At 38.8% G+C, this 20,419-nt stretch overlaps 2 protein-coding genes across 2 annotated transcripts; both read left to right on the top strand.

Moving 5' to 3' along the window:
* The first annotated feature begins 1,279 nt into the window (after positions 1-1,279).
* Positions 1,280-3,614, top strand: LOC113345309 (indole-3-acetic acid-amido synthetase GH3.6-like). Its single transcript, XM_026589096.1, has 2 exons — positions 1,280-2,654; positions 2,733-3,614. Exons 1-2 carry the CDS (start codon positions 1,379-1,381, stop codon positions 3,290-3,292), a joined length of 1,836 nt encoding a protein of 611 aa, XP_026444881.1. The 5' UTR covers positions 1,280-1,378; the 3' UTR covers positions 3,293-3,614.
* Positions 3,615-12,708: 9,094 nt separating this feature from the next.
* Positions 12,709-13,725, top strand: LOC113345571 (germin-like protein subfamily T member 2). The gene has a single exon (XM_026589335.1). It carries the CDS (start codon positions 12,748-12,750, stop codon positions 13,462-13,464), a length of 717 nt encoding a protein of 238 aa, XP_026445120.1. The 5' UTR covers positions 12,709-12,747; the 3' UTR covers positions 13,465-13,725.
* The last annotated feature ends 6,694 nt before the right edge of the window (positions 13,726-20,419 follow it).

The raw sequence follows: 20,419 nt of genomic DNA, 5'->3' as shown, positions 1-20,419 counted from the left end.
ATATCAGAATCAACTCGCACAAACTTGCTTCCATCATTAAAGGAAAATCTGACATGATGCGGTAATAAACGAGTCCAGTTCTGGCAAACGGCTGTGTTCAAAGACTCCAAAGTTGTGTTGACATCAACAGGATGTGCTAAGAATTCACTGAAGTAGTGAATTACAGCTAGTGCACTACCAACAGGCATTTTCACCCTGCAAAACACAAAAGAGAAAAAACCAAACATATCTATCCTGCATATTGCTTCACAAAAATTCTTACTCAAAATTAAAAGATCAAATCAACAACAACAAACAATCTACATTAACCATAATCAGATGAGAAATCAACAGAATATCAAAATCAATAACAGATAACAGATCAAAAATAAGAATGGAAAAACAAATCAAATAAAAAATCCAACAGAACATAAGCAAAACCTAGTAAATTGGTATGTCAACATCGGAACATGAAATCGAAACAAAAAAATTTAATCGAAAAGATCTACATTGATGTTAACAAATTCAAAACCTAGAAAATAAACAAAAATTCAAAAACAAGCTTAAAAGATCTAAAAAACGATTCGAAAAACTAAATTAAGCTTCGGGAACCTAAAATAATAGATCCTAATCTTACAGAAACTAAAACATAGAATCGAATCAAGATTAAACAAAAATCAGAATCAAGATTGGAATAAAAACGAACGAACCTGAAGCTTTGCTGAGTAAATTGAATCTCTCTCGGTAATCAAGGACAAGTGAGGCTAAAGCTTGCTGAGTAAATTGAATCAATCTCTCGATAATCAATCTCTCGAAAATAAACAGGATATACTGAAACTGAAAGTGAGGCTAAACTGGGAAATAAAAAAGAAAATAAACGAATTTTGAAAACTCTGGGCCTGCAAATAATTTGTTGGCTGCTTTTGGATGCGCCCGTGAGATTTTGTGAGTGTGGGTTTCACAGTAGGAAAATGTGTAAGAATGGGTCTCCCTGTAGTTTTCACATGAATGTTTCAGTAGAGAGTACTTGATGCTCGGGTCGTTTTTACATCCCTTAAATGTGGGCCCCTGTCGCCATATGATTGACAAAATCAAATTAGACATGTTACGCTAGATAATTGTATATTAGATTAAGAAGTAGGTGGTGCCAAAAACGTTCCTTATCCAAGCAAGCAAATTCTGGGAAAATGCAACAACACATGTGAAAGCCAGAATAGCTTACATAGGGAAGGTTGATTCCCTGGATCTATTTAACAATTGTATTTTGTCGGTGCCAGGAAACCAGCGGTGTCTACTTAAGTTTGACTGACTATACATCTCTCAGATCTGATCAGAGCATACAAGTAGCTTCAATTCTTTGATCACCTTCTCAAATTTCATCTAATCTCTTTTATTCCAAATGTCATCTTCACCAGAAACAAAGGAAATGAAAAAAACATCTGCAGCCAGCAGCATAGATTACATCGATGAGAAGACCAAACAAGTACTTCAATTCATAGAAGAAGTTACAACGAAAGCCGATGAAATCCAGAATCAAGTCCTCGCAGAAATTTTATCCTGCAATTCACAAGCCGAGTACTTACAAAGACATGGTTTGAACGGATGTACTGATCCTGACACGTTCAAGAAAGTCGTGCCAGTTACTAGTTACGAAAACCTTAAACCGGACATCGACCGTCTCGTTGCTAATGGTAACAATTCACCCGTTCTCTGCGCACAGCGCATTTCGCAGTTCATGCTCAGCTCAGGAACTTCATCTGGAGCGATGAAACTGATACCGTCAACAGAAGAGCAAGCTGAAAGATCATGGTACTTATGGAGCCTAATTCCGCCGGTCGTAAATCAGCATATTCCTGGTTTAAACGAAGGGAAAGCGATGCAGCTATTTTTTGTGGTTGCGCATATTACTACACCAGGTGGAATAGTGGCCAGCCCGGTTTCTACAAGCTTCAACAAAAGCTCCAAATTCAAAAACCTGTTCACTAACATTGATCCATACCGGAACTACACTAGCCCTCTGGAGACGATACATTGCGAGGATTCTCATCAGAGTATGTATTCTCAGTTACTTTGTGGGTTGTACCAAAACGAACAAGTTCTTCGGCTAGGATGCTCTTTCGGTACTGGTTTCATTCAAGCCATTAAGTTTTTACAAGAACACTGGAGACATTTTTGTGACGACATCCGAAATGGAACTATAGAAGTAGACCACGCCAAAATCACAGACCCATCGGTCAGAAATGCGGTCATGAGAGTACTAGTAAAACCGAACCCTGAACTCGCCGATTTCATTGAGGATGAGTGCAGCAGAGACGAATCGTGGAAAGGCATCGTGTCGAGGTTATGGCCTAACGCCAAGTGTGTGGATACGGTCGTCTCTGGGACCATGTCGCATCATATTTCTACAATCGAATTTTATACTAATGGACTGCCAATTGTTAGTACTTTGTATGCGTGTTCAGAGTGTTTCTTGGGCATAAACCTTAATCCTCCGAGTAAACCCCGCGAAGTTTGCTACACCCTCATACCTACAATGGCGTATTTCGAGTTTCTCCCAATGTTCGAGGAAGAGGATCATCGAAACCAGGAGAGGGAACAACGACGTCAAGAATTAGTTAGTCTCGTCGATGTTAAGCTTGGTCAAGAATATGAGCTTGTCATCACCAATTATGCAGGTAATTTCTACATAAGCTGAGATTGTGTTTCATTTCATTGATCGCTAAACCATAATTAATCTCGTCGATGTTGTGCAGGACTTTATCGGTATAGAGTTGGAGATGTACTACGCGTGGAGGGGTTCAAGAACAATGCTCCTCAGTTCAGGTTCATCCGCAGAAATAATGAAGTTCTGAGCATTGATCTTGATAAGACAAATGAAGTCGAGCTCCAAAATGCAGTGACAAATGCAGCTGAACATCTCGCGGATAAGTTAAATGTATCTCTCGTTGAATACACGAGTTTTGCTGACACATCAACTCATCCAGGCCACTACGTAATCTACTGGGAACTTCAGCGCAGCGATAGCAATGCCTCGGCTATTCTGCTAGTGATGGAGGAATGTTGTCTCATAATGGAAGAATCGCTTGGTGCGAAATACCGCCAGTTACGTGCTGACAAGAACATAATAGGACCTCTAGAGATAAAGATAGTCGAGACAGGAACATTCCAAACGCTGATGGATCATGCAAGAGACAACGGTTCTTCAATTGGTCAGTACAAGACACCTCGCAGCTTCAAATCTGGTCCAGTCCTGAAGCTTCTAAACTCAAAGGTTCGCTCAAACTACTTCAGTCAACAATGCCCACGTCCATGAATTCCTGCTGGCTCGTACGAAGTAGAAATGAATTCCTGCTGGTTCACAGGAAGTCGAAATTGTAGGTTGCAAGCGCCTACGACTACTTCCAAATTTTCCTTCAGAAGCTGGATCAGAACTTTGGTGTCTTTGTTGCTCAGATATGTATGTTGCAGTGAAATTACCCGATTATGTCTTTGAAAGTAAGCTTCAAATTACAATTCAAATAATAAATCTTGTAAATGATGTCAAGTTTCTGTTCCTCGGTAGAAACCACAACTAAACGTTGATTAGGAAGGTACAAATTCTTTAAAAAAAAATTTAAGCTGTTTATTATCTTTAATAATCTCTCAGAAAGAGGATTAATCCTCAACTACTTCCTTCTAATTCACAGAGTCTTCGGTATAATGAAAATGAAACGTCGTATTGTTTTGGGCTTCCTATTTTTTTTTCCAGGAATTCGAGGGTATGTTCCTAAAAAGGTGAATTTGTAGTTTCATATTTTCTCTCTATCCCTCCAGGATAGTAACCTTTACTTTATAGTGCCTTATGTTTTAAGGGTACATCATCTTCAAGGCTTCACAGTGTACCAGGGCTCGACAATCTGCCAACAATATTCCAACCCTAACTAAGCTGGAAACTCGATTGTTGTTAGTGCCGTGCCAGCCTTCTCCATGCCCAAATAACCCTACTATCACCCAATATAGTTGATGTCGGATTTCGGTTTGTCTCGGTCCCGAACGAGACACTGGTACAATGTCATCTCGGGGAAATTTCGTTTTCAAATCTCGATTCCAACTTTTATATATATAATTTCTACAAAAGTTAGCGTATAATGAAGTGGTATCAAATTAACCAAAACAAAAAAAAATTATTCATTAAGAAAATACAAAAGTGTAAACAATTTACTGATCCAGGATCATTATTTCTGAATTTTATATGTAAGTCATGGCTGTCAGACATTTTGCACATTTTTAAACTGTAAGGGTAATGAGCAATACCACTGATAAAGAAGGGAGGGTTTAATTAAACAAAAGAACGTTACACAATTTAGAGCATCTCCAATGTTAGAGGTCAAGGTCATCCTATGTGGAGATGTTATTTATACCTTTTGTTTGTGGGTCATTCACTACATGACAAAAATAAATAAAAATAACACTCTCTACCAAATTTTCATCTCCAATCTACAAGGTACTATCTTACACTTTTTAATTAAATTAAGAGACAAAAGATGATGTGGACTTAAGACCTAGGGTCATGAAGAAAGTCTTATTTCCACCTTGTCCTTTACCCCCAATAAACCATGTCATCTTTTTCTATGACCCCCACCCTTGCATTGGAGATAAAACTTTGGTGCAAAAAGTCTTAAATCCTAGGTGTCATACTAATTTAAGACCTTTACCCCTTGCATTGGAGATGCTCTTATAGAGTGAACAGGGGAGACGTTTTTACTTATACACGTGTCGAGCTTGTGTATTCTCACATGCACCACAACACGTGTACACCTTTTGGGAAAATAAACTTTAAAACTATCTTTTTTCTTTTACCAGCAACAATTGAATACGTCTCTCACTCACTCTTTTTTTTCTTTCACAGGAAGAACAATTGACCACGTCTCCCTCTCATAGGCGAACTCTTTCAGTGAATGTTAATTTCTTCTTCGTTATACGGATGTACTCGCTGATTTGGGTGTCTCAACAAGTGTTGCTTTATATATAAATTAGGGTTTATTTCTTTCTATTTTGAATCTAATCTTTAAATGATGTACCCTAATTCATACGAGTTTATACAAATTTGGGTTTTGATTTATGATAGGATTGATCATGTTCTGTTACTTTTGTAATGAAATTGATTTATCTATTGCTATCCTTTTTGTTTTAATTTCTTAAAATCTGCTAGAGTTGTTTGGGATTCATGCACCCTATGGACATTAAAAAGCTTCAGTGAGAATCCATGAAACAGTAAAGCAAAAATAAAAAGGCCAAAAGAAAAAGAAAAAAAATAAACGAGATTTCGGCCGATTTTCAGCCGAGATTTCACGATTCCGGCGAATTTACCGGTAGAAACTCGTCTTGCCGAAAATGTCTATATCGGCTCCTCTATAGCCGAAACCGGAAAAATCGCCGAGATATCGGCCAACACGGCCGAAATCGACTACATAGCTACTACCCAGTTGTTATTCTTAGCGGGAATGTACAACGGTTCTATACGAACCACAAAAAAAAACAAGATAAAAACCGTCCCCTCACAGAAGGGCGGGTCCCGCGTCTATAATCGAGCGTAAACAAGATAAAAATTGTCCCCTCACAGAAGGGCAGGTCCCGCGTCTATAATCGAGTGAATGTGAGGGGCACGGTTTTTGTTTAGTGTTTTTACCTGGCTTGATTGGGGTATATCTAATAAGACAAAAACTAGATCATTCTGAAGTAAAAGAAGCCATCCCTTAACTTTGTATTTTCTAAATGGCTAAATAGCCCCTGCAATGATTAACACTAATTTAATTGAAATGATTAGATTAGTTAAATTAGTTAGTTGATTTATATGAGTGGATTTCGAAATAATTGAGAGTAAGAAAGAGATTGAAGTAGTAGAGGAAGTTTTAGGGAGGAAAAGTTAGGGTTTTTGTGAAATTTGTGATATGAGTGACAAAAGTGATTGTAATCCTGATTTTGAAGTGGGGGAGTCTTGTAACTTTCCACCTACATATGAGTAATTTTATGATGATCTATCAAATCATGATCAAATGGATTACATGCATGATCCTCACTTTTTGTTTCCTCAAACTCAAGATGGCTATGGAAGTGATGAATATCTTGAGCCAAACGTAGAATCCAATGACCCGGAAGAAGAGAATGGAGCTGCAAGTAATCAGGTAGACAATCTACGTGGTGAAGATTGTGATTTTTCCATGCAAATGATCGGTTTTAGTTTTTTTGTTTTTATTTTTCACTTTTGCTTTCCAGGGTCGGCAAGGTCGACGCTTGTCGCCGACTTTAAGCGCCGACGTGGTTTATATTTGAACAATGTTCCGATTTTTCATGAGCGGTATTCATGTCGGCAAGGTAGAAAATTTGAACCCCAGGAAAGAATTTGAAACATGCTTACGCCGGCATTGTAGTGGATACGGACCCTGCCGACTATAGGTCGGTCGGCACTGTTTTATTTTTCGACCATGCCGGGTATTGTGTAGTCGGTATGGTTTTATATGTCGACCCTTCCGACTTTGGTAATACATATCAATTAACTTTTGATGTGTTGTAGATTGTTGGGTTGGTACCGATGGCGGATCAGCCTCAAGCTCACAATATTAGGGGTCCTGATACTTCCACACATTACGCTAATGATTTTGAATGGGAGGAAAAAAACGACGAGGTCAATTGGATTGTTTAGAAAGCAAAATAGAAGATGTGCGTTCTAGTGAAAAATACCCAACAAAAATATATGCGGTTTGAAACGGTATGCGAGTGTTACGGGTCGCCGGACACAAGTCACAAGAGAAAGGGTTATGTGTATGATAAGAAGATGACTAGGTTGTACAAGACTAAGTCAAAGAAGTGTGGATGCCCATTCAAGATTATATTTTGGAGGAACAAAGAAACCGATAACGTGTGGAGAATGAATAGAGTTGATGTTGGTTGGCATAACCATAAAGATCCGGAAAAGAATTGAATGGGATGGAAGAAAGGTGATGGAAGAATCACAATGGTTAGTACACAAATACAACTACACGGTGAGACACCATGAGTCATCGGTGGGCTTGGTGGATCGTATTTTTCTTGCACATCCCGATATGATTCAATTGGCGCGTTGCTTTTACCAAGTTTTGTTCATGGATTGTACTTATAAGACGAATAGGTACAACATGCCTTTGTTGAACATTGTAGGACAAACCTCGGATAAGCAATCGTTCATGGTGGCATGGTTTTTTATGGATCGTGAGAAGGATGATAACTATATTTGGGCATTGGAAACTTTGAAGCTTCTCTACCACGAAGACGAGACTCTCGGGGTTATAGTGACCGACAATGAGCAATCAATAATGAACGCCGTGAGGATAGTTTTTCCAAACGCACAAAATTTGCTTTTTACTTGGCATATACAATGCAATCTTAGAAAGAATTGTACGAATCATATCCAAAATCCAAAGTCAAATAAAGGAAATAAACGTGAAAAGGAGGAAGATGAACATCTTAGTAAACTAACTAAAGAGGAGAGAGAGAAAGAGAAAAAGAAAGAAGATGAAGAATGAAAAGAAGGTAAGATCAAGTTTGGGTTATTCATGAAAGCGTGGGATAAGGTGGTTTGGTCAGTGAGTGTTGCAAGATACGAGATAAACTTGAAGGAGTTCGAGGATGAGTGGGGGACTAATTACCCTAAAGTAGTGGAATATTGGAAGAAACAATGGTTGAGGCCACACAAAGAGAGGTTTCTGTATGCCTTTACTTACGACTATAAACATTTCAAACTTGAATCCACAAGTATGGTAGAGCAAGCTAATGGGAGACTAAAAGGTCTACTTTTTACAAGTCAAAATGGGATTGTGACGGTGCAACATGCTATCCATGAGTACACTAATAATGATATCAACAAGATAAAAAAAAAAATTCCAAGAAAGTAGCTTCCATAAGTTGAGGGAGTTTAAGGAGGATAATTGGTTGCTTGTTGGTATACATTGCAACGTCTCGCATTGGGCAATACGTTTTATGATGAAACATCTCAAGTTGTATCAAAAGTATGACAAGCCGGAAACTCCTTGTAAGTGTAGGATAATGAAGGCTATCGGACTTCCATGTTGTTATATGCTTGGTAGGTATAAAACTCCCATTCCGATTGAAGATATCGATCCTTATTGGAAGCAACTATCTTTCAAACCGGCTCCAAGAGAAGATCCTGGTGAAGAGTTTGGCGGCATGGAACTTGGGAGAATAATCCTCGACAAGTACCTCAAGCTGAATAGGTTGGACAAACAAACTATGAAGCACAAGTTGATGCTGATTGTTTACCCTTTTATGGAAGAACTTGAAGAACCGGCGAAACAAGATCTTTGTGGTAGACCACCTACCACAAAGACAAGAGCGGAAGAAAAGGAACAAATTAAAGAGTATTTGAGTATAAAATGCGATCCATCCAGACATGTTTATACCGAGGTTCAATACAAAGAGGGGCCGGCTAAAAAGAAAAGACATCGTCCGAGGAAAGAAACAACTACACCAACGGTTTCAAACTTGAATCCAAATAGCACTCCACCTCTTGAGAGTCAAGCAAGTGTGGAATTTTTTGAAAAGAAAAAGGGTCGGGCAAGGAAGGATTCAACTACACCAACGGTTTCAAACTTGAATCCAAATGTCACTCTGCCTCTTGAGAGTCAAGCAAGCCAAGGATATGTTGCGAAGAAAAGAGGTCGTCCAATAAAGGTAGTACAACCGGTATTGCAAGAGTATCGCGTACAACTCCCTCAAATTATTCAAGAGTTCGTTATTGGTACCGACGACGTCCCAAAGGATGGAAATTGTAGGTTTCACGTTGTCTCGCAACAATTGGGACACCTAAGTGGAGCGGTTGAGGAGAATCTCTACCAATTCCAATACATAAGAAAGAAGATGGCCGCCCGACTAGAAAAAGACAAGGAGTTTCATATCTCAGTGATGCTAGAAGGTTCGATGGAGGACAAAGAAGCGACCTTTAAAGAATTGCTGACTAGTGTTAAAGGCCCGGAGGGAAATGCACCGATCAAATGGGAGCATTGGATGAGAATTCCGGAGTGTGGCCATCTATTGGAGGGTACGTGGTCATGCGTGTTACATTTTTTTAGTAAAGGACTATCTATAACATTTGCACCGAAACATGCGGTTTGTGTGGATCAACTCAAGCATAGAAGAATTGTTATGGATTTGGTGGATAAAAACCATTTTATTGGTCTACAACTCAACAAGGAATGTCCATTACCTCCTCTTTGTAGGTTTAGTTTAGGGAGAAGTTCATAAACAACAAGATCGAGCAAGGAATGGGTGAAACTTTGTGAGGACAACATGCACCATTGAAATGCTTTAGATGAGTCTAGGGAGTATCCCATAGGTATGACTAAAGGAGATTCAATAGATTTGAATGAACTCTATCCAATAGATTTGAGTGATGAGTGATTATGATTAGGGAATAATGAATCTTTTTGGAGTACTTTTGTAATCGCATTCGTGTTTTGTGTAATGTACTTTGGAGTACTACAAATGAATGAAATGGATGTGATTTTTTTGGTGTATACTCCATTGGTCGGCATTGTATTTATCACACGACCCTTCCAACTGTCCCAGGGTCGGAAGGTTATAAATTCGTCAGGTTACCGGCTGCACTGCATGACAACACAGGAAAAAAGGCCTGAGACGGTCGGCAAGGTTGTTTCCCTCCTACAGTCCGGCTTATTTGTGGTCGGCATGGTTTATGAGGACAACCATGCCGATCAAAACAGAAAAAAAAGTTGTTCCTGGATGTTCCTCACCCATTATAGTCGGCTGGATTGATGAGGAAAACCATGTCGACTATACGTACGCCGGCAGTGTTAATAGACTTCTGCGTACCGACTGCTATGCAGCCGACACGCTTTGAATTTAGTATGATGCCGACTAACATTGAAAACAAGGATTCTTAAAAACTTAAAAAACTTTTGAAACTTAATTAGAGCATACAAACCTTAAAAACTTAATTAGAGCATACAAACCTTAATTAAAGCATACAAATGTTAAAAATTTAACCCTAACACATTTGGGACATAGATATTATCTTTTTCCGGTACACAATTTCTTATGAGAGGTAATTAGCTTCATCTTACCGTCGCAACATGGATTTGTACATAGTAGAAGGTTGATTTTAGCAACTTCATCTTCATACGGAGCTAGGCGTTCATCTATCCAATAGAAAAACCCACAACAAGTGCATTTTGAAGCATACGGCTGATATACATCTCCTACTGCAGCTTTCATGATAAATAAGAATCCCTTACAACCTTCAATAGTGCATTTTCTTCCTTCAAAAGGACAATCGTTTGCAAAATGACCACTTAGTGTACAAAGACTACAAATATTTGGTTGTGTTGCACTTGAAACTTCCATTCTTTATGCAAGGTTGAAGATTAAAGTTGATAATGCTTTTAAAATAATAACACACCTAATGTCTTGATTTTGAAATTTATAGCCATTGAGCATTCAATGGCTTGTACTTTATACCTAAAAAGTAATATCTTTATACTACTAACATTCAAGTCGGCAAGGTCGGGATTTAAAACCATGCCGACTACATATCCCTGACATCACTATAGCATATATCATGGGATGGTCGGCAAGGTCGAGCTTACAAACCATGCCGACTTTGTAAAACTCTAATATTTGTCTAAAACTGCACAGAAAAGAATAAGTTCTAAAGCAACTGAAACTGAAAATTAACATAAGTCAGGTCTAAAACCACAATTTAAAAGTTCAAAACATAATGTACGAGTTCAAACCACAATCTAAGTTTCTAAACCAAGTGAAACATAATAAAATTTAAGAATTTCATGGATCCTTCTTGTTGTTGTTATCTTCCTCCACATCACTAGCTTTTTCACCAGCATCAGCTTTTGCTTTTCCCTTATCTGGACCTATGTAGTCACCGGCCTCATTGTAATAGGGGGTTCACTCCAGAAAAGTCACATGCCCTGAAAAAGTTCTTGGATTAACCTCCTCTTCTTCCTCCCCTGATGATGTGCATTCTTCATAATTGAGGGGATTGTTAGGACTGTTCATAAACCTTAGAAATTCTTCAGGATTTTCCTTACCCATCAAACATAACTTTCTCCGGACAATTCTCTTCATTTTCATCTTTAGGATCTTCTAAATTGGGATAAATTCTGTCAATAAATTCTAATAGATCTTATGCGTTGTTAACAAGACAAGGTAGATCTTCTTTTTTTTTTCCTCTGGGAACCTAAACAATGCACAAATAAAAGATATGAAATTTTTATACATTGAAACATGGTTCTGGTCATATGGTCGGCAAGGTCGAGAATCTATACATCGCCGACTAATACTTACTCGGCAAGGCTGTAATCATATACCAAGCCGACCAACACACAATCGGTAAGGTCCTATACAAGAAAGATGCCAACGGTTAACTAAGGAAATTAAGGTTTCTGTGACATAAATTCGGAAAGGTACAAGTCTAAGAAAATGTCGACAAGACGTAAGTCAGCAAGGTTGGTTATTATACCATGTCGACCCTGGTTATTGTCTAACAGTCGCCATGGCTGTTATGAAAAGTCGTCAGGTTATTCATCCTGAGACCATGCCGGCTTTTACAAAATATCAACAGTCGGCGTGGTTTTAGATTATCGACCTTGTCGACTGAAAACACATAAATCATAATTTTTGATAATCTAACTTAATATAACAATCATACAACACATCAGAATGACGGGTTTGAGTGTTGAAATCACTTACAGTCTTCTTTTCGCCTGTAGAGGTTTCTTTTCAGCATCTTCAAGGATTGCATTCTTGGGTTTACTCGTTCCAACTTTTCCCTTACCTTTTTCCTCTGATTTAGATCTTTTCATGTTACCCGTTGAATCTCTCTTGCTACTGGATCGTTTAGAATCAACCATTTTTTGTAGAAAATCAAAATTGAAATTTTTAGAATAAGATGAAGGAAGGAAAAGAGGAGAGGATTAGAGAAAATAGATTAGAGGAAGATTAAACAGTTTTTAGTTTTTAAGTTTAGAGTTTAGTTTTAAATTAATTAATACAGGGGTACTAAAGTAACTTTACCACGTTTTGGCCTCCCCTTAATAAGGACACTAGTCCATTTAAATTTGGGTATATCTCAATTAATCTGAGTATACCCGAATCTCGCCAGGTTTTTTTATCAGTCTGTTAAGTTTTTTTCGTTTACTTACCAATGCCCCAGATATTGTGGGGTAATCCTCGATGGACGGTGGTGGTCCCGGTGAAACTACGAATTCGTTTTTCTGGGTCATTTTACGAAAATACCCCCATTGGAAAGAAAAAAGAAAGTCCTTTATGGGCTCACGTGTAACGTATAACGTTCTGGGGTTTGAACATGAACGCTTGTACAAGTTGTACTCAAAAGAAACACCTTTTCCTAGCACGCGAATGCACCATAGATAATTGAGAGTACCTCAGTGGTCCATAGAAGTTGGCGATGAGTTTCTCCATTCTCTATTTTTGGGTTGTGTACAGAGACGCATGGGGCTATGCCTATGATGACTCTGATCACACGCAATAAGCAAGCATATGCCAAGAGACGGAATCTATGGGCCCATCCAGCGTGTATCAGAGAACCAACCAGGCAGAAGTCTATTTCGTTTTGGCATTATTCATGCATAACACGTCTTCAATTATATACACTGGCTAGTGGCTAGAAAGGGGCAGATGATGTTAAACCTATATAAATATTGGCATAAGCGACATAGTTTGTACAGTAACAACAAAGCCATGGCTGCTAAGTTTAGTATTAGAACTACATCATCGTTCTTCGTAGTTCTGTGTTTAACTGTGATTTTGTTTTATACTTTGTCATGCTTTTCTGCAGATCCCGACCCGCTCCAAGACTTTTGTGTTGCTGACTTGAACTCCCCAATTAATGTGAATGGGTACCCTTGCAAGCCAGAGTCTCAAGTTACATCAAATGATTTCTTCTTTAGCGGCTTGAGGTTCGGAGCGAGCACAGCGAATCCCTTAGGGTTTGGAGTGAGACGTGGTAATGTTACCACCTTCCCTGGGTTAAACACCCTTGGAGTTTCTGTAAACCGAGTCGACTTCGCACCTAGTGGAACTGGTCTACTTCATGTACACCCTCGAGCAAGTGAATCTCATTTTGTCGTAAAAGGGAAAGTCCTTGTTGGGTTCATAAGTACTACTGATGTTTTTTATTCAAAGGTTCTGAAAGCTGGAGAGATGTCTATTATTCCTAGAGGGCTTGTGCATTTTGTGGCGAACGTTGGGCAGACGAAGGCTGTCGTGCTAGCTTTGTACAACAGTCAACTGCCAGGAATTTCACTACTGCCTAATAACCTCTTTGGTTCTACCCCAACAATTCCTAATTATATTTTGGCTAAGAACTTACGAGTAGATGACAAGGTCATCGCTCTCATAAAGTCTAGGTTTGCTGTCGATGGTTCTTTGGCTATTGAAACCTGGAAAGATATATAGGTCTCTCTAGTGTGTGCATACCGAGTCTTGTTAAGTAGTCTGTCGGAATGCTCGAGTAAGTTTCACTACTCGAAGAGTCCATAATAAAGCCATGTATGCTAAATCAAATCCTTGTAATCACCAATGGTGGCATCAACTACCTTCTCTACCTACTGGAATTCTTCCGGTCTGTGAGAAGGACTATGTAACCTTCTTAATTATATGGTTTGTGAAAATGATAGTACGAAATGAATGTTAACCAGTGTTTACCCTGTTGCTGAATTTTGCTCATCTCCTAATATTGATCCTAAACACAATCCCACTTTTATTACCCTGGTCCCTAAAAAAAAATCACACAGAAACAACAAAAAATTGTAGACCTATCTGCCTACTGACTAGTGTTTACAAAATCATTGCTAAAGTGCTTGCCTCTAGAGTGAAACTTGTTATATGGATAAATTGATCTCTTTTGCCCAATGTGCTTACATTGAAGGAAGCAAATCATACTCTCATTGCTAATGAGCTGGTAGACTCAAGATTGAAGTCAAAAAAGGTTGGTATTGTATGTAAAATTGATCTTGGAAAAGCTTTTGATAGAATAAATTGGAAATATCTTGAATTTGTGTTGGGAAAATGGGTTTTGGCAGAAAATGGTGCAACTGGCTCAAGTTTTGTTACTCTACTTCTTCTTTCTCGGTTCTCATAAATGGCAGTGCTTTTGGTTACTTTAAGAGTTCAAGAGGAGTTAGACAAGGATGTCATGTTTCTCCTCTTTTGTTTACTATAGACATGGAAGGGTTTTCTAGGTATATGGACAGAACTGCAAATTTGAACCTGTTCAGTGGTTTTTCTGTGTCTCCTTCAAGTATTGTTGTTAATCACCTCCACCATGCAGATGACACAATTTTATTCATTGATCATAACAAAGATGAACTACTTAATCTCTTCACAGCTTTGCATTGTTTTGAATATACTGCTGGTCTCAAAGTTAATACCTCAAAGACAAGATTGATTGACATTGGAGATGTACCTGGAATTAATACTTGGGCTGCTGAATTTGGTCGTTCTATTGATTCTTTGCCTTTTATGTATCTTGGTATGCTCCTTGGTGCTAAATCAAACTCAAAGCACATTTGAGATCCAGTTATTGAGAAATTTGAGGCTAGACTCTCATTATGGAGGAGATGTAATCTTTCAAAGGGTGGTAAGCTAACTCTCCTTAAATGCATATTAATTTCCCTTCCCATTTACTGTTTCTCCTTGTTCAAATCCCCTGCATCTATTCTTAAAATCCTTAACAGAAAAATGAGTAAGTTTTTGTGTGAGAATGATTCTGGTTCTAAGATTTCTCACTTGGTTCTTTGGGAAATGGTTCAAGCTCCTATTTCTAGAGGAGGGTTAGGTGTATGCAATCTATAAATTATAAACTTAACAATGCTAGCCAAGTGGTGTCGGAGGTTTGGGATTGAAAAAAACAGGCTTCGGTACAAGATTGTCACAGATAAGTATGGTTCTGATTATTCTGTTTGGATTCCAGATAAAGTAAAGTTATCTTATGGAGTTTCCTGCTGGAGAGCCAATGCAAACACTAGTGAGTTAATTGCATCGCATTCCACTCTTATTATTCACTCAGACAGTCATATTTCCTTTTGGAATGATCTTTGGATTGGAACCTCTTCTTTGGCAGCTACTTTCCCCAGTCTTTACAAAATTTGTATGCACAAACATGCAAAGATTGCTGACATGGTAACTGGTGATAGTAGCTGGAAGCTTGATTTTAAAAGACTTTTATCTGATAGAGAGGCTTCAGATCTTGCTTTTCTGCTCGTGATAATTGGTGATGCCCCTCCAATCTTAGATGCCTTACCATATACTAGAAGATGGACTCCCCCATCAATTAGGTATTTTTTCCGTGAAATATCTTTATACTCAGTTGGTAGCTAATGATGATTTTCCGGCTAATTTTATCTGAAAACCTGAAATTCCACCTAAAGTTAAATTCCTGGTTTGGTGTCTGGTGCATGGAAAACTCAATACTATTGATAGGTTGAATAACAAGGGGAATTCAATTCATAATTCATGCGTCTTGTGTGGTAACTCAGAAGAATCTCAGGAAAATCTCTTCATTCACTGCAAGATTGTAAGAAAGCTTTGGCAGTCACTTTCTCATAATGGTAATTGGGCATGGGTTTTCCCAAACTCAATGATGTCTTTAGCTCACTGCTGGGATAAAAATTGATTTTTTAATTCTGGTAACCTAATATGGGGTTGGATTCCAGCAGCTATCACATGGGTAATTTTGCGCGAACGTAATTGCAAGACTTTCGAGAAGGATCACTCTTTTAAGACCGACCAGGATTTGATCATTGATGCTAAATCCATGGTGCTTAGTTGGGCTGCTGCTGCAGGAAAGATGGTGCATTTGAACTTTGCAAGTTCAGTGCTTAACAATTGGGAAACTATTTTCATGTAACATATTGCTCTTTTTTCTGTTGTTTTTTTTACCCTTTTTTTCTTTCTTACTTGCTATCTCCGGTAGCTCTTTCGTATATCCTTCTTTCTAATTAAATCTTCTCTTTCGATCAAAAAAAAAATGTTGATATTATTACAGAATGTAATTGTTTGGGTGGTAAACACGTATTCATAGCAATATGATATGACAATCGTGGTCAATTTAACGGGATTGGACCAGCACAAATTTGGACCCAAAAAACAAAGGACCAGTACAAATTTGGACATATATCCTAATATAGTAAATTTAGATAAATTAATAGTATTTTGTGACCAAAAAAATTTATTAAAATATATCATAATACTGTAAAATTTTGATAAATTAAAGAGCATTTTGGGACAAGTTTTTGTATTATTTTAATAAGGTTATTAATTTGAGTTTAAAAAAACTAATTAATTTGAGTTAAAATTTAGCTTGTACCAGCTTAGTTGGGAGCTTGGGACCCACTAATTTTATTATTTTGACAAAGTAGCTGACTTGATCTCTGTAAATCAGCTTATAACAACCTTGCTAATAGGTCTGCAACTACTACTAAAGTGGCTTGGTATGACATCTGGAACCTTAAGGTCATACCAAGGGTGAAATATTTCTTTGGAAAGCTCTTGTAGGTTGTCTTCCTGTTAAAAAAGTGGTAGGAAGATTTAATCATATGGATACTACTTGTTCTCTGTGCCAATCTTTGGTTACTGAAACTGTCGATCTTCTATTTACTCATGCATTTTTACTGAAGAAGTTTGGAGAGGCATTTCTTTGTTCCCTTTTTTCCATCAAGCTCATAACATGTCTTTTTTTGATTGGTGTGTTACTTGGTTGGAATGATAAAAAGAACAGAGATAGCATTGCTTATATTTTATGGTTCATCTAGAAATATCGTTGTCAAGTAGTATTTCAACATAATAAGCCCAATCCTCTTACACTTATTGGTTTTATTCGTAAGGATATTCACTCTTTGCAATGTCACAAGCACTTTTATTTATTTTTACTGTTAGCCCTTCTAAATGCGAGTGTTGGTATCCAGGTGAATGTCATGCAGCAGATTTTGCTCCTCCTATTTCTACTGAGGAACCTATGCATATTTTCTTTGATGCAGCTTTCAATTCCACTACCAAAAAGTTTGCCTATGGTATTGTTCCACTCAATTCTTCTCGTGGTATATGTGATTTTGCAGGAGGCAATGTATGGTGCTCAAGTGCAAATGAGGCAGCAGCAGAATGGGATAAACAACTTGGATACCACTTAATGATCTTCTACAATGACAATCAAGGTGTAATTAAAGAAATGAAGAAGAAATTTTTTGCTGTTGACTGGAGAGCCTATAAATTTTTGCTTGCTATTCTTCATCTGAGTCACTTTTTTGTTGTTATATTCCTACCTTACACAATTCCTGGATCCAGCTCCTTTCTCTTTCTTAACCATAGGTCTAGCTCTAACAAAAACAAGAATTCTACTACCCACACTTGATGAATTTTCTGTAATAGTTTTTAACTCTAGACCAGATTTAATCCCACCACCCTCTATTAAACATTCTTTTGAGTCTGATTGTGGAACTAAAGCTCCCATTGAAAGTTTCCGTGCAACTGTGTTAGTCAATATTCCCCCTTTTGAAGGGCAAGAAAATCCCAAAATTTTATCTAACTCGATAATATTCTTTTGTAAACTTGTTTAAAAGGAAGCTCTTTACAACAACTATTGAGAAATCTAAGCCATTGTTAGAAGGCCCAGGAATTATAACTACTTGTTGATGGTGGTTTTTAGTATATGGCGAAAACTGTAAAAGTCTATCTACCTGACCCGACATCAGATGTAGTAGATGTTGATATGTCTATATTCCGCAGGGAATTTGGAGAATATATCAAAATCTGATGAGTGCCTATGCCTCTCTTCATATTATATTGAAACTCAAGCTCCTAGATGAATTGTTCACTAGTATAGATCCTAATGAGCATATAAGCTCCTAGATGCATTACTCACTAATGCCGGAGCATGCCGAGGATTTTTCCTATGCTATGTTCCCCCGGCCGAACCATTAATACTGATATGGCATGACAATTTGTGTTCACTCGCAGCAGAGTAGCATGAATTTCCAAGTATCAAGGTTAAGGTCCTTGCACAAAAGTACTTAATCAGAAAGCATACTGCTCTCTGGCAATAAACTTAAAGAACTCTGTGTCAACACACAAGACTCAATCAATTTTGTGATAATTCACAAGGTTCAAATATTAGCCTGACTAATTTGTAAAAATTAGGGTTTTGCGCCTTGCGCAATATATTAAGACCCCGTTGGTCAAAATTAAGCTTAGGCGAACTAAGAAATTAATCCGCCATAGATTAGTAGGTGCAAAATCCTACCCAAAATCAGAAAATAAGGAATAAAAGGAGATGCAGAATAGGAGCAGAAGCAAATGGAGGTGCGTCCATGCCTTAGACCAACCGGCTCCATTTGCAATTGGCCACGCCCCATGTTGCGCGACCGGCCCTATTTCCCGTCGACCAATCAGGTCGCCTTAAACCCGCCACACGCTGGCTGGGCCCATACTTTCCGGCCCTATTTCCCATCGGCCAATCAGGTCGCTTTAAATCCGCCACACGCATGCTAGAAGTGTGGCCACGCCCATGCTTGGCCGGCCTCTCTTATATTAACCAATCAGGTTGCTCCAAACTTACCACAATGTTAAAAGAGGCAAACTGCACCAAATGGTCACAAAGCCATTGGCTTTCCAAAAACTGCGCCAACATGCCAAACGTGTCATGTTGCGTCAATGAGCTGAACGACATGCCAACATGCTACTCCACCGCACCAAACGTGCCACTTTGTGGCAGCATGCCAAAACATGCCAACGTGCCGTAAATAGCGCGCTTACGTGCTAACCTACCTCATGTTCGTGGCCAACGCCATGATATGCTTAAATTAAGGTTTTCTAGTCAGAAGCACGACTTTTCTTTAGGCGCATTAACCAAAACCCTAATTTCCAGTTGTGGCTCAAATTACGCTACTTTGGGCCCCACAACATGCCACGAACCCAGGAAACCCTGGGAATGGCGCCATATCATAGCCACTCATAGAAACCCTTGCTCCTGTGGCCGTTTCCACATTATGGCCTTATTATAGTTCCTTTGGCGTGACTATGGCGCCGTTTGCACAAAAATGTCACCGTGTCGCGGCCGCATGACAAACCCTAATTTACGCGAAGTTGCTACGCCAACCAAGCCTAATCATGCTACCCAGAGCATTGGGATTGATGTGGCAACTAGAACTAATGTTTCCAAGCCGTATTTGGGTCTAACACCAATGTGCCAAAATCTAACGGTCATGGCTACGCCATGCGCTACTTGCACCACCGTGCCATTGGCATGCGCTAATTATGCCAACCATGCCACTAGCATGCGTTAAATATGTCACTACTCTATTGGAATGTACCAATGACTCCACTGTGCTATTATTGGGCGCCAACAGATTGTGGCCATGATCAATGGACACCACTTCTCATGAGTTACAATCTCAGCCATCCAAATTCGCCATTGAATTGACATGCTTGTGGCAAGTCTTAGATGACCAACCAAGACAAGCCTAATAGAGCCACATGCTATTCTCCTGCGGCAAGTCTCTTGACTTTGACTTGCCACACATAGAAATCTGCTACACGTTTTCCACGAAAACACTCGAGACATGAAACATGTCACAAACTGGGGGATACTCATCAGGGTATTGGTTTGGCGGTGTAGATGGTGGATTTTCAACAAAGGACAAAACCGTAAAATCATGATACATGTTTCTGACACGGCTTTCAGGCATGTGACGATTCATATTTTACGAAGCCATGATGAATATGCATTTCGGAAGGCCTCCACTAGCTGAGCGTTCGATACCTCGCATTTCATCATGCCCTCTATGTAGAATAACATAATTGGGCGGTTCTCCGAAAGATTGAGAGCAACAATGCCTTCAGAACGTCGGTGACACTCACTGTTCCCTGACTACATGAGAGAGACCCCCCTCTACATATAAGAACGATTGAGCGGTTCTTCGTAAGATTGAGAGCAATAACGCCTTCAGGACGTCAGCGATACTCACTATTCCCTGACTATGTAGAGAGACGTGTATATACCCAGGCGGTTCTCCGTAAGATTGAGAGCAATAACGTCTTCAGTACTTCGGAAACACTTGTTGTTTCACTGACTAAACGCAAGAGATTAAATTCTACCGTGACATTCACCACTGAATTCCTAGAAGATAATCTATCTTATCTCATTACTCCTATTTCATGATCGAAATGGTAATAGATAAATGTATTACTCGGATTTCATGATCGAATCCACAGCTGATCTCATGAAATGGTAATAGATATTACTTCAATTTCATTGTCGAACCCACGACTGGTCTCATGAAATGTTAATATCACCACTTATTTTATTACTCCAATTTCATGGTCGAATCCACGATCCCTTGGAATGGTGGCTGATCCT

Source organism: Papaver somniferum, unplaced genomic scaffold (genome assembly GCF_003573695.1).
Source record: "Papaver somniferum cultivar HN1 unplaced genomic scaffold, ASM357369v1 unplaced-scaffold_81, whole genome shotgun sequence".
NCBI lineage: Eukaryota > Viridiplantae > Streptophyta > Magnoliopsida > Ranunculales > Papaveraceae > Papaver > Papaver somniferum.
This window is presented reverse-complemented; position numbering and strand designations above follow the sequence as displayed.